We start from the raw sequence: 13520 nt of genomic DNA, 5'->3' as shown, positions 1-13520 counted from the left end.
GGTAGAAGTTAATTTACAATAGCAAAACCCAACAACCACACAGTTATTTAGCCTAAATCACTATGAGGGTGTTTTAGAAGCAGCTAGAAGTGATTGTAAATATATTAAATCCTTGTGATTAATAGATGGTAAAAGTGAATTTACAATAGCAAAACCCAACAATCACACAGTTACTTAGCCTAAATCACTATGTAGTTGTTTTAAAAGTAGCTAGAAGTGATTGTAAATATATTAAAATCCTTGTGATTAATATATGGTAAAAATGAATTTACAATAGCAAAACCAACAACCACACAGAGTTACTTAGCCTAAATCACTAAGTAGTTGTTTTAAAAGCAGTTAGAAGTAACACAAATATATTAAAATCTTTATGATTAACAGCTGGTAGAAGTGAATTTACAATAGGAAACCCAACAACCACACAGATATTTAGCCTAAATCACTATGTGGGTGTTTTAAAAGTAGCTAGAAGTGATTGTAAATATATTAAAATCCTTGTGATTAATAGATGGTAGAAGTTAATTTACAATAGGAAACCCAACAAGCACACAGTTTTTTAGCCTAAATCACTATGCGGGTGTTTTAGAAGTAGGTAGAAGTGATTGTAAATATATTAAAATCTTCATGATTAACAATTGGTAAAGTTAATTTACAACAGCAAAACCAACAACCACACAGTTATTTAGCCTAAATCACTATGCGGGTGTTTTAGAAGTAGGTAGAAGTGATTGTAAATATATTAAAATCCTTGTGATTAATATATGGTAAAAGTGAATTTACAATAGCAAAACCAACAATCACACAGTTACTTAGCCTCAATCACTGTGTAGTTGTTTTAAAAGCAGTTAGAAGTAACATAAATATATTAAAATCTTTATTATTAACAGTTGGTAGAAGTGAATTTACAATAGGAAACCCAACAACCACACAGATATTTAGCCTAAATCACTATGTGGGTGTTTTAAAAGTACCTAGAAGTGATTATAAATATATTAAAATCCTTGAGATTAATATATGGTAAAAATGAATTTACAATAGCAAAACCAACAACCACACAGTAATTTAGCCTAAATCACTATGAGGGTGTTTTAGAAGTAGGTAGAAGTGATTGCAAATATATTAAAATCCTTGTGATTAATAGATGGTAAAAATGAATTTACAATAGCAAAACCCAAGAACCACACAGAGTTACTTAGCCTAAATCACCGTGTAGTTGTTTTAAAAGCAGTTAGAAGTAACATAAATATATTAAAATCTTTATGATTAACAGTTGGTAGAAGTGAATTTACAATAGGAAACCCAACAAGCACACAGTTATTTAGCCTAAATCCCAATGTGTTTGTTGGCTGAAATCAGCCCAATTTCTGAAACTGTGATTTCCCAAAGAGCCTCAATTCCTTGCGAGGAACATTTGGGATTTTCTCCATGCCCCAGGGCAGGGGGGAGCCCGGAGCAGCCTCACCGAGTGCACGCAGAACTTGCGGACGGTGTAATCCACCAGCACCATGGAATCCTCCACGGACACACGGACACTGCCGTACGTCCAGCAGCCCTGGTCCGGCCAGTACTGGAAACACTTCTCCTGCACAAAAAACATGGGATTTCAGCGACAAACACGGGGAACTTCAGAGACAAACACAGGGAAACTCAGAACCAAAACCTAGGGAATTTCAGAGCCAAGCATGGGGAATTTCAGAGCCAAACCCAGCGAGTTTTACAACCAAACTCTGGGAATTTCACAACCAAGCATGGGGAATTTCAGAGCCAAACCCAGGGAACTTCAGAGCCAAACACACGGAATTTCAGAGCCAAACACACGGAATTTTAGAACCAAACCCGGGGAATTTCAGAACCAAGCTCAGGGAATCTTAGAAGCAAACCCAGGGAATTTCAGAGCCAAACCCAGGGAATTTCAGAGCCAAACCCAGGGAATTTCAGAGCCAAACCCAGCGAGTTTCACAACCAAACTCTGGGAATTTCACAACCAAGCCCCAGGAATTTCAGAGCCAAGCATGGGGAATTTCAAAACTAAACCCAGGGAATTTCAGAACCAAACACAGGGAACTGCAGAGCCAAACCCGGGGAATCTTAGTACAAAACCCAGGGAATTTTAGAATCAAACCCATAGAATTTTACAACCAAACCTAGGGGATTTCAGAGCCAAACCCAGGGAATTTCAGAGCCAAACCCAGGGAATTTCAGAGCAAAGCACAAGGAATCTTAGAACCAAACCCAGGGAATTTCACAGCCAAACCCAGGGAATTTCAGAGCCAAACCCAGGGAATTTCACAGCCAAACCCAGGGAATTTTAGAACCAAAACCAATGAATTTCACAACCAGGCAAAGGGAACTTTAGAACCAAACCCAGGCAAACTTAGAACCAAACCTAGGGAATTTCACAACCAACCCAGGGAATTCCAGAACCAAACCCAGAGAATTTCACAACAAAACCCAGGGAACTTCAGAGCCAAACACACGGAATTTCAGAGCAAAGCATGGGGAATTTTAGAACCAAACCCACAGAATTTCAGAGCCAAACCCATGGAATTCCACAACCAAGCCCAGGGAATTTCAGAGCCAAGCATGGGGAATTTCAGAATCAAACACATGGAATTTTAGAACAAAACCCAGGGAATCTTAGAAGCAAACATAGGGAGTTTTACAACCAAACTCTGGGAATTTCACAACCAAACTCTGGGAATTTCAGAGCAAAGAATGGGGAATTTCAGAATAAAACCCAGGGAACTTCAGAACCAAACCCAGGGAATCTTAGAACCAAACCCAGGGAATTTCAGAGCCAAACCCAGGGAATTTCAGAGCCAAACCCAGGGAACTTCAGAGCCAAACCCAGCGAGTTTCACAACCAAACTCTGGGAATTTCACAACCAAGCCCCAGGAATTTCAGAGCCAAGCATGGGGAATTTCAAAACTAAACCCAGGGAATTTCAGAACCAAACACAGGGAACTGCAGAGCCAAACCCGGGGAATCTTAGTACAAAACCCAGGGAATTTTAGAATCAAACCCGTGGAATTTTACAACCAAACCTAGGGGATTTCAGAGCCAAACCCAGGGAATTTCAGAGCCAAACACATGGAATTTCAGAGCAAAGCACAGGGAATTTTAGAACCAAACCCGGGGAATTTCAGAACCAAGCGCAGGGAATCTTAGAACCGAACCCAGGGAATTTCAGAGCCAAACCCAGGGAATTTCAGAGCCAAACCCAGGGAATTTCAGAGCCAAACCCAGGGAATTTCAGAGCCAAACCCAGGGAATTTCACAGCCAAACCCAGGGAATTTTAGAACCAAAACCAATGAATTTCAGAACCAGGCAAAGGGAACTTTAGAACCCAACCCAGGCAAACTTAGAACCAAACCTAGGGAATTTCACAACCAACCCAGGGAATTTCAGAGCCAAACACACGGAATTTCAGAGCAAAGCACGGGGAATTTTAGAACCAAACCCACAGAATTTCAGAGCCAAACCCATGGAATTCCACAAACCAAGCCCAGGGAATTTCAGAGCCAAGCATGGGGAATTTCAGAATCAAACACACGGAATTTTAGAACAAAACCCAGGGAATCTTAGAAGCAAACATAGGGAGTTTTACAACCAAACTCTGGGAATTTCACAACCAAGCCCTAGGAATTTCAGAGCAAAGAATGGGGAATTTCAGAATAAAACCCAGGGAATTTCAGAACCAAGCGCAGGGAATCTTAGAACCAAACCCAGGGAATTTCAGAGCCAAACCCAGGGAATTTCAGAGCCAAACCCAGGGAATTTCACAGCCAAACCCAGGGAATTTTAGAACCAAAACCAATGAATTTCAGAACCAGGCAAAGGGAACTTTAGAACCAAACCCAGGCAAACTTAGAAGCAAACCTAGGGAATTTCACAACCAACCTAGGGAATTTCACAACCAACCCAGGGAATTTCAGAATCAAACACACGGAATTTTAGAACCAAACCCAGAGAATTTCACAACAAAACCCAGGGGATCTCAGAGCCAAACCCAGGGAATTTCATCCCCCTGCCTTTGCTTTCAGTGCCACGCTCTCCTGGCTGGATCCAGGGAAGGTGAGCACAGCTGTGAGTGTGCAGAGCTCCTTGTCTGGCACAACTTCAGCACCCTGCTACTGCCTCTCAAATCGATGCAGAGCAGGTGAGAACAGCTCTGAATTGTTTTTTAACCAGCTCAGCCCCCACAGCTTTTGTTTCAGTTTGGCAGCTTTGTTCCAGGGCGTCCAACTGTGGGGTTTTCACTCTGATTTGGAGCCTTAGCTGCAGACACTGAGAAATTCAAAGCAGTTCTGCTTTGGAGCCATCAGGAATATTCAGATTTAGCAGTTCTGGTTGCTCCCACTGGGAATTGGCCCTCATGGCCTGGCTTTGCTGTTTGAGCTTCATCAAGCAGCAGTGAAAGTGCAGGAAAATCAAATCCAGGAGGAAAACAAGGAATGCCCATCCTCAAGGGAGGTATGGGACACAGGAAGGAACAGCAGCACCCTCACAACATAGAAGCCTTCATTTCTCTTTGTTTAGTTGACAAACTGTGCATTTTGAAACCTAATATTCAGGAAAATGAGCCGAGTTTTTATCTTCATTCCTAATCAATCCCATCCACAAGTGCAGCCTTATAAAACCACAGGAGTTTTCCTGTGGCCCTGGGCTATGCAGGGCACAACTGGCCATCAGAATTTTCTCCTGAGATCACCTGACATAAATGGGTATTTCAGAAATGAAAACTGCATTTTGGAGCAGAAACTCAGCTGTGCTGACAGGGGCCAGGGCAGGAAGTGGTGAGAAATGCACCTGGTCAGAGCCTGAGCAGCACAGGGACATCCAGGGCAGGGTGAAAGCTCCTTACCTCCTTCCTTTCTTTCAGGTTGGTCAACATGACAATGATGGCTGATTTCTGCTCCCAGATCATCCTCCAGAAGTCATTGACTGTTTCCTGCTTGGGTCCTGCAGACAGAGCAGGGAAATGCTGAGGAGAGGATGGGGCAGATCCCAGAGCAGTCCCTGGGCACCCACCCACAGCTGTGTCTGCTACACCTGCACAGCTTTGGAATCTACCAAATTTCTATATTTATGTACTAAATAACCCCCCCCCTTGTTTTCTTTTACATCATCATGCACCCAAATCTACATTTTTAGAAGGAATCTCCTCTCTTGAAATAGCACTCATAGAATCACAGAATGGTCTGAGTTGGAAAGGAATTTAAAGATCATCTAAATCATTTAATCATTTACTTTCCATTCCCTGCCATGGCAGGGACACCTTCCCCTGTCCCAGGTGCTCCAGCCCCAGTGTCCAGCCTGGCCTTGGGCACTGCCAGGGATCCAGGGGCAGCCACAGCTGCTCCGGGAATTCCATCCCAGCCCTCCCCATCTTCACAGGGAACAATTCCTTCCCAATATCCCATCTAAATCCACCCACTTTCAGCTTAAAGCCATTCCCTGTGTGCTGTCCCTCCATCCTTGTCCCCAGTCCCTCTGCAGCTCTCCTGGAGCCCCTTCAGGCACTGGAATAGTCTCTAACACATTAAATCTTAAATGTTATTTAATCTTTTCACTACTTTAACTCCTATTTCCAGCAGAGAGGGTCAGGAGGGGAAATGAGCCCCTGCCAGAGCAGAACCTACAGAAGTGCCTGGAGGCAGCTGTCACCTCACACCCATCTCAAATTCATCTCAGCTGCAACCTCCCAGCCCAGCCTCCCCCTGACCACCACCTGCAGCTCAAAACAACCTCTCCACCACAACTGTCATTAAATGTGCTCAGCCCTGAGCTACAGAGGAGAGAGACACGAGTAGGAGTTACCTTGTGCTGCTATAAATTTGTTCTTTTCTTTGTAGCCCTGTGGAAATAAATGCCACAGCAGTTAAAAGGTGAAAGGCCAAGGTGTAAAGCAGAGAGTTACTTCTTTAATGGCCAAAGTTTGGCCAGCTGTGGGCAGCCCTCAACTCACATCGATGTACGATGCATTGATGTAGTCTGAAGGTGGGACTCCATCAATTTGGGTCAAAATCACTCTGGAATGATCATCTGAAAGAAAAGAAGGACATTGGCAAGTTAGTAAATCTGAAATATGGTAATTCCTGGAAAGCAGGAGGGCTGGAAAAGCACAGAGTTCCCAAACCACATGAGCAGCATTTCTGACCAGTGCAATTGTTGTTATTTGAGTATTTTCAGCACAGGAGCTGCACCAGCAGCCTGCTCAGTGCCAAAATGAATTCTCTGGTTTAAAAGGAAAGTGAATGGCTTACATGGCAGGATGTTGGGATATCTGTTCTTCTCCCTGTTTTCCTCCTTATTTGCCATTTCAAATGTTCCCTGCACATATCCAGACGTTAATGACTGAAAAAAAAAAACATACAGAGTCAATGTGTTAGAAAACAAATAATTTTGACTGCACGCAGCTAAGGGAAAATTTGCATCCAACAAAACTAAATATATCTCAACTTCTTCCCCCCCAGTAACTTGAATTCCTCCCTATCCTGGCAGGTTTGACTCCAGACAAGGAGCTCAGCAGCTGGGGAGAGAGCAGGAATCTCTCCCCTCCGAGATCACAGTTATTTAGCGAATTGTTCAAGTCTGAGCTGCTGCCTGGAGCTGCCATCTGCCACGGTGACTCAGAGGCACTGAGGGCAGCACAGGGGCTGGGCTGAGCCCTCATCCACTGCTGAGGGCATCACAAACCCAACATCCTGCTCAGCCCTGCACCTGGTGAAAAGGAGGAAGGGAAAATAAAATATATAATAAATTAATATAAATTTATCATATTAATTTTTATACTTAGTAAAAATCAATATACAAAATATCTATATTTGTATATATACAAATATATATTTGTATATTTATATTTATAATAAATAAAATATAAATATACAAATAATATATTTGTTATATTCTAAATAATGATAATAATTTTATAATTATATTATTGTTTTTATTATTAGAATATATTATATTATAATATTTACAATACTATATATAATGTTAATATACTATATATAACATAATATATTGTGTTATATAATATATAATATATATAATATATATAATATATATAAAATATATAATTATTTATATAATTACACATTATATATTATATATAATTTTATTATTAATAATATAACATAACAAAATATAACAAAATATAACATAACATAATGTAACAAAATATAACAAAATATAAAAAATATAACATAATATAACATAGTGTAACATAATATAATATAATAAATATAATATAATATAATATAATATAATATAATATAATATAATATAATATAATATAATATAATATAATATAATATAATATATTTTTAATATATATTTTTAATATATATTTTTAATATATAATTTTATTAAAATATATATAATTATATATAATTATATATAATTATATGTATAATATATATAATATAATATAATATAATATATAAAATACAATAAATATTATATATAATATAATACATAATATACTATATAATATAATAAATATTATATAGTATGATGTAATATAATATACTGTAATATAATATAATACAATATAATATATTACATATTATTGTTAAATAATATTATTGCATATTATTATTAAATAATATTATTATACTATTTATTAATAATAAAACTATTTTGTTACTATTGGGTTAAAATCATTTTAACCCATAAAAAGTTAAGGGTTTTTATGTAGTGTGAGTTGAGTTCTGAGTGCAGGTAAATTTAGTCTGGCTTGAAAATAACCCAACAGCCATGGAGGGCAATAAACCAAAGGAAAAAACAGAGAGGAGGGCGAAGATGAAGGCAAGGAGGTGCCCAAGGTGAGCTCCTCCACAGCTGAGATGCTGCCACTGCAAATGGACCAAAGCAGAACTGAATTTGAGAAGTTTTGAAGTGGATTTTAGGCAGTTCCTCAAGCTGAGCTCCAAAAGCCCCAGAGGAGCAGGGCGGAGCCCAGTGAGGTAAAATCCCGGAGTGTGGGGAGGCAGCAGCACCTTGTGCCCCCTGTGCCACCCCTGCCAGGCTGAGTCACACAGGGAAAGGACAAATGTGGGCAGGATGGGGCACAGCAGGGCTGGAATCCCCCAGAACTCACAGGGGGACACAGGGGGACACAGGGGACACTGGGGGACACTGGGGGCACGGGCAGCCCTGACCCCCAGCACACAGGGAACACCACCCTGCACTCCTGGGCTTGGTTTGTGGGGCTGTGAATGGAAAAGTGAGGGGGCTGAAAGAGGGCTGAGGAAGAAGGCTGCTGGCAGACTGCTTAATTCCTCATGTGAATGAAGCTCGTGGCTTTTTATCAGCCCACTTTGCTGATTAAAGTTAATTATGAAACACAAAACCAAAAAAGAAATAGGGGAAGGTGTCCCTGCCCATGGCAAGGGGTTGGAACTGGATGAACTTTGAGCTCCTTCCAACCCAAACCATTCTGTGACTCTATGAAATAATTATCTTTTCAACCACAATCTCTTCAAACCTCAAGTCAGGCACCCAATTTTCAATGAACAGCCAGACAAGGTCTGGATTTTCCTGACAGCAGCTTTCCTCCTCAGCCCTCTTTCACCCTCCTTTCTTTTCCATTCCCAGCTCTGGGTGCCACAAGAGCCCCAGCAAACCAAGGCCACTCTGATGGTGCTCACAGGGGTCCCAGGGTGAGGGAAGAGATGAGGATCTGACTCCATGTTTCAGAAAGCTGATTTATTATTTTATGATATATATTATACTGAAACTATAGTAAAAGAATAGAAGAAAGGATTTCATCAGAAGGCTGGCTAAGAATAGAAAAAGAAGGAATGAATAACAAAGGTTTGTATCTTGGACGGAGAGTCCGAGCCAGCGGACTGTGATTGGCCATGAATTAGAAACAACCCCATGAGACCAATCCCAGATGCACCTGTTGCATCCCACAGCAGCAGACAACCAATGTTTACATTTTGTTCCTGAGGCCTCTCAGCTTCTCAGGAGGAAAAATCCTCAGGAAAGAATTTTTCATAAAAGATATCTGTGACAAGCCCACAAGTTCAGGGTTTCCTGTGTGCTGGGGGGGGGGGGGTCAGGGCTGAAATGAAAAATCCATAAACAGGAATTAATTAAAAGGAATTAATTTTGGCCAGATCTCTGCTGCTGAGCCCAGAGCAGAGCCCAGCTCCTGCTGCACCCACGGGGAGGATGTGAATGAATGATTCACCCTGCTGCTCCTCAGCACATCCTTCCTCCCAAATCCACCCTCCCTGCACCCCGAATCACGAGGAGCTGACTGATCCTGCCTCATCTGTGCCACCCCACCCCAGGCAGTGACCCCAAAACCCCACTGGAGCTCTGAGAGGCTCAGGATCAGCACATTTCCTCCTTTTTTTAGCACTGGAGGAGCCACAGGGGTGTCTTAATCAAGCCAGAATTCAAATTTCAAAAGAAAGCTCTTAGGGGAAGCTTTTCAGTAATTAATCTGAAAATCAAGGTGGTAATCCCAAACTTCCAGGGATGATCAACAGAGGTGGGGCTCTACAGAAAGGAATCAATTTTATTTTAATTTTTTGTTCTTTTTTACTGTGAAGAAAGAACACACTCTTCCAGTGCCCAGTGTTCACAAAGGAATCACAAAAAAGAAGGAGCTGATCTGCTGAGTGTCCAAGGGGTGCAATGGAGCTCTTAAGGGTCATGCAGGCTTTAAGGACAAAATCAAAGCTGCTGGAGAACACCATTAGCACATAAATCCAAGAGAACTGGCCTCAAAGTCAGGAACTCTGCTCAAAACTGTTTTCTCCCTGCTGGGTGTTTTCATCTTTTAACATCTGGTTTCTTTTTACCAAAAAAATCACTCAGGACCAAACTCCTCAGGTTGGTGCATGTGCCTGGCTCCCAGAACTCACCATTTTCAGCCCAAATTTATCCCCAATTCCCACGGGAGCTCCTGTATCTGCACTCCCATGTGGGGTGTGGAGTGGGCAGAGACCCCTGGAGCATCCCCAGGGCAGGGCTGAGGCCCAGAACCAGAGAATCAGGGAGTGGTTTGGGATGGGAGGATCTTCTAAATCCCACCCAGTGCCATGGCAGGGACACCTTCCCTGTCCCAGGCTGCTCCAAACCCCAATGTCCAACCTGGCCTGGCACAATTCCAGCCCTCCCAGGCTGAAGCCAACACCTCATCCACCACACAGGAAAAACCACATTGAGCATCAACCCCACCACTGCTCATTTTTGGGCATCAAACCGCAGGTTTTTGGGTGTGGACAGAATCCCACACGCTCACAGCATGGGGCAGAAAATTACCAAAGCAAAGAGGGGTTGAAAAATGCAAACAGATGGTTTGTTTCACTCTGAACCTCAGAGCAAATTCATCAGCAGAGTCAAAATTCACCAGCGCACACCGCGTCAGGCTGGTCCTCACTTTCATTTTCAGCTCTGAGGAGAATTTCCACAATGCTCCCTGTCTGATAAGGCAAAAGTCTGTAGTTTAAATTTACCATCAGCCAAACTGCAGCTCTAAATATGCTCCCAATTAAGAAGGTAGCTCAACAGCCTGCCTAATCAACACGTGCCTTGGCTCTCACAAATCCACGCCTGACATTTAAACTCCTGCTCTGCTTCTGCTCTGGAGGGAAGTGAAGAGAACTCACAAAAAATCTGGAAAAAGCCCCAAACTCAGGCTCCTGGTGTTGTGTTTCTCCACAGGAATCCTGCAGGAGCTCAGCACGGGCTCCATGTGCAGCTCATCCCTACAACCACAAAATCCTGCCCAAGGCCACGCTCAACAGGAAAACCTGAGAGCTGACACCTCACAGAAACTCTGCTGCAAAGAGAGGAGTGCTGGGATGGCAACCAAGGTCAAAAAGTCAAATTATCAGCAAAAAAGAAGTCAAATCTCACCAAGACAAAGTCAAAAAATTATCAGGAAAAAAGTCAAATTATCAGGAAAAAAAAAGTCAAATCCCACCAGGGCAATGTTAAGGCTGCACTGTGTCTTCTCCTCTAAATACCTCCTATGGAGGTGAAACACCCAGATTCCCCAAAACCTCCCAGCAACATCATGAAAATCAAGGCTGAAGAGGTTTATATTCAATGTTCCTCTCCTCCAGCTTCAGGCAAACACTCAAGACTTCCTTAAAATGCTAGCAAGAGGCAAACAGTTCATATAATAACAATTCAGCATCACAAATCAATAAAAATTCCAGGTTTTATCCAGATGAAGGGTCCCCACACACAACAGAACTTGTAGGAACAGCACCAATCATGCACCAATCACCACAAGAATTATTAATACAAATATTTTGGTTTTTCCTCCATTTTCAGCCATCCACGTGCATAAACTTACATTAAACTCCTCCCTGAAGAGCTTCCCCTCGTCGGCCGAGCGTATCCGGATCTCCTCCTCCAGGTTTTCCACAGGGATGGGGAAATACTTCTTGGGGCCCGAGGGAGACCTGCTGAGCAGCATCACCCGCTGCTGTTCTGTCAGCACAAGGGCAGCCCGTGTTAAAGGCACGGCCACAGCCACGGATCCCACTACAAATTCATCCTGGTGCTGAGAGATGCCAGAGCAAACTGCTGCCATGACACCCTGAGGTGCTGAAGGGGATTCAGAGGAAATTAAAACACCAAATCATAGGCCAAGTGGTTGCTTTGAGAGCATAATGGTATCAAGAGGAACCAGTGCTGGTGAAATGTACGATTTCTCTGTTCACACTGGATTAGAAAGTGACCAAATTTTATTCAGAAAAGAAGGTTCTTTCTGCTGACAGGGCAAGGACAGCTTTTGGCACCTGTCACCAAGGAGGTGCTGCCAGATTATTTCATTTTGGGGGGATATAATGCTAATAATAATGATAACAAATAATTTATCTTGAACTTGGCAGCCACCAGAAGCTGTGCCCCAAGAGGAGCTGCTGCCCTGTGCACAGGAACACCCCAGCAGGAAGCTGATGGGTATTTTTAGGTTTTTGGCTTTTCCTCTGTCTGTCACCCTCTTAAGCCCACTCATCCCTTCACACATGGTCAAGCGGGGCTGACACGAACCACAGATTGATTATTTTATCTTTAACTTGATCATTTTTCTCTGGGTTGTGATTAGAACAACTTGTCCAGCCCAGGTTTGAGCTGGGCCCCACAGAGGAGCCAGCCTGGAGTTCCTCAGGGGCAGAAACAAACCCAGCACAACTCAGACCAGGGGGAAACACTTGGAACTGCTCAGAGAATTTTATTTCAGTGTCTCTGGCATCACATTTGGAACTCCACAGAGAGTTTTATTTTGGTGCCTCTGGTTTCAAACTGCCCCATCTCAACCCCTTGCCTCACGTTCAGAAAGCACACAGTGCACTCACAAAGTGTTAAGGACTTTTCCCCCATTTTAAGAAGAAACAACACTGCAATTCCTTCTCCAGATATAAGGATCACAGTGTTAAGGACTTATTGCCCCATTTTAAGAAGAAATCCTGCAATTCCTTCTCCAAATACAAAGATCACAGTGTCACAAACGTGGATCTCAGCTGGCACCCTGGTAAAACACCTCTAAAGTGCCCAGGGAGGTTTTATACAGAAACATTTGCTGCATCACAAAGTGAAACCTATTTCAAAGCAGCAACTGAAAGTTAAGATTTTCCATAGACTGCTTGAGGATGATTTCTAAATATGGATCTCCAGTCCAAGGCCAGCGTGGAGGGGACAGCCAAGGGCTGGAAGATGTCCCTGCACATGGCACCAGGGCTGGAACTGGCTGAGTTTAAGGCCCCTTCCAACCCAAACCATTTGTGATTGTGCTTTTTCAGACTATTTTCTCTTTAACAACAGCCCTGTCACTTATATCAGAAACAACAGCAAACCTTGAGTAACTTTGAATTAAAGACAGAAACAGAAGTGAGAGTTTGAAAGCAAATCTGCCCATACCTTGTTCTTCCAAGATCCCATTTGGCATCTTCTTGTCCCCGGAGTTGACCACAGCTTTCCTGTGTCTCCTGAACCTGCAACGACAGAGGCACCACATCAAATCCACAGCTCTGGCAAGGGGAAAGCAGCAGCATTTCCCCCCAGGCCCCTTTTACAGACAGGGTAATCCTGGAGAGGCTCTTTCTGTTCATGCTGGCAGGGAGAGCAGGGCAGGCACGAGGCTCTGCCGCGCTTCTGCTTCCGTGGGAGGGCTCAGAGAGAGGATGGGCTGAGCCCACAGGAAAACACCCACCTGAAAAAATACCCCACCAGCACCACGAAAATGATCACCACCAGCACCAGGATCAGCAGGGAAGTCAGCAGCTCCTTGTGCAAGGTGTTCTCCTCGGTGGAGTCTGGGGATGCAACAAGAAATGTGGAATATGAGACGTGGATCGCCTCATCAGGCACAAAAACTGTGCTTAAGGCACCAAAAATTCTGCCCAAATATCTGCCTCTGCTTACTAAAAGCTTCAGAATACTTGATACAGGCAAAGCTAAAATTAAAAGTTTATTTTTAAAATTTTTTTATCCCTTGTCAAAAGCACAACCAAACCACTGCTGCTGAGAAATCCAAGATAAGTT

The 13520-nt window shown here is 42.7% G+C and overlaps 1 protein-coding gene across 11 annotated transcripts in view; it reads right to left on the bottom strand.

Moving 5' to 3' along the window:
- The window catches only part of PTPRE (protein tyrosine phosphatase receptor type E), a 98484-nt gene that overhangs the window by 17459 nt on the left and 67505 nt on the right, over positions 1-13520 (bottom strand). For 10 of the 11 annotated variants that reach the window (XM_074545395.1, XM_074545399.1, XM_074545401.1 and 7 more), the window contains exons 3-10: positions 13189-13291; positions 12897-12970; positions 11329-11465; positions 6269-6359; positions 5971-6047; positions 5823-5859; positions 4867-4964; positions 1463-1582 (exon numbers count right to left, since the gene is read on the bottom strand). In XM_074545395.1, the coding sequence (XP_074401496.1) occupies positions 1463-1582; positions 4867-4964; positions 5823-5859; positions 5971-6047; positions 6269-6359; positions 11329-11465; positions 12897-12970; positions 13189-13291 (737 nt within the window). Of the gene's footprint in view, positions 1-1462; positions 1583-4866; positions 4965-5822; positions 5860-5970; positions 6048-6268; positions 6360-11328; positions 11466-12896; positions 12971-13055; positions 13110-13188; positions 13292-13520 lie in introns of those variants that run through there. The other variant, XM_074545404.1, reaches the window with a different exon arrangement.

The sequence above is a fragment of the Zonotrichia albicollis genome, chromosome 7 (genome assembly GCF_047830755.1).
Source record: "Zonotrichia albicollis isolate bZonAlb1 chromosome 7, bZonAlb1.hap1, whole genome shotgun sequence".
Taxonomy (NCBI): Eukaryota; Metazoa; Chordata; class Aves; order Passeriformes; family Passerellidae; genus Zonotrichia; species Zonotrichia albicollis.
The sequence above is the reverse complement of the archived record's forward strand: the minus strand, read 5'-3'. Positions and strand labels throughout refer to the sequence as shown.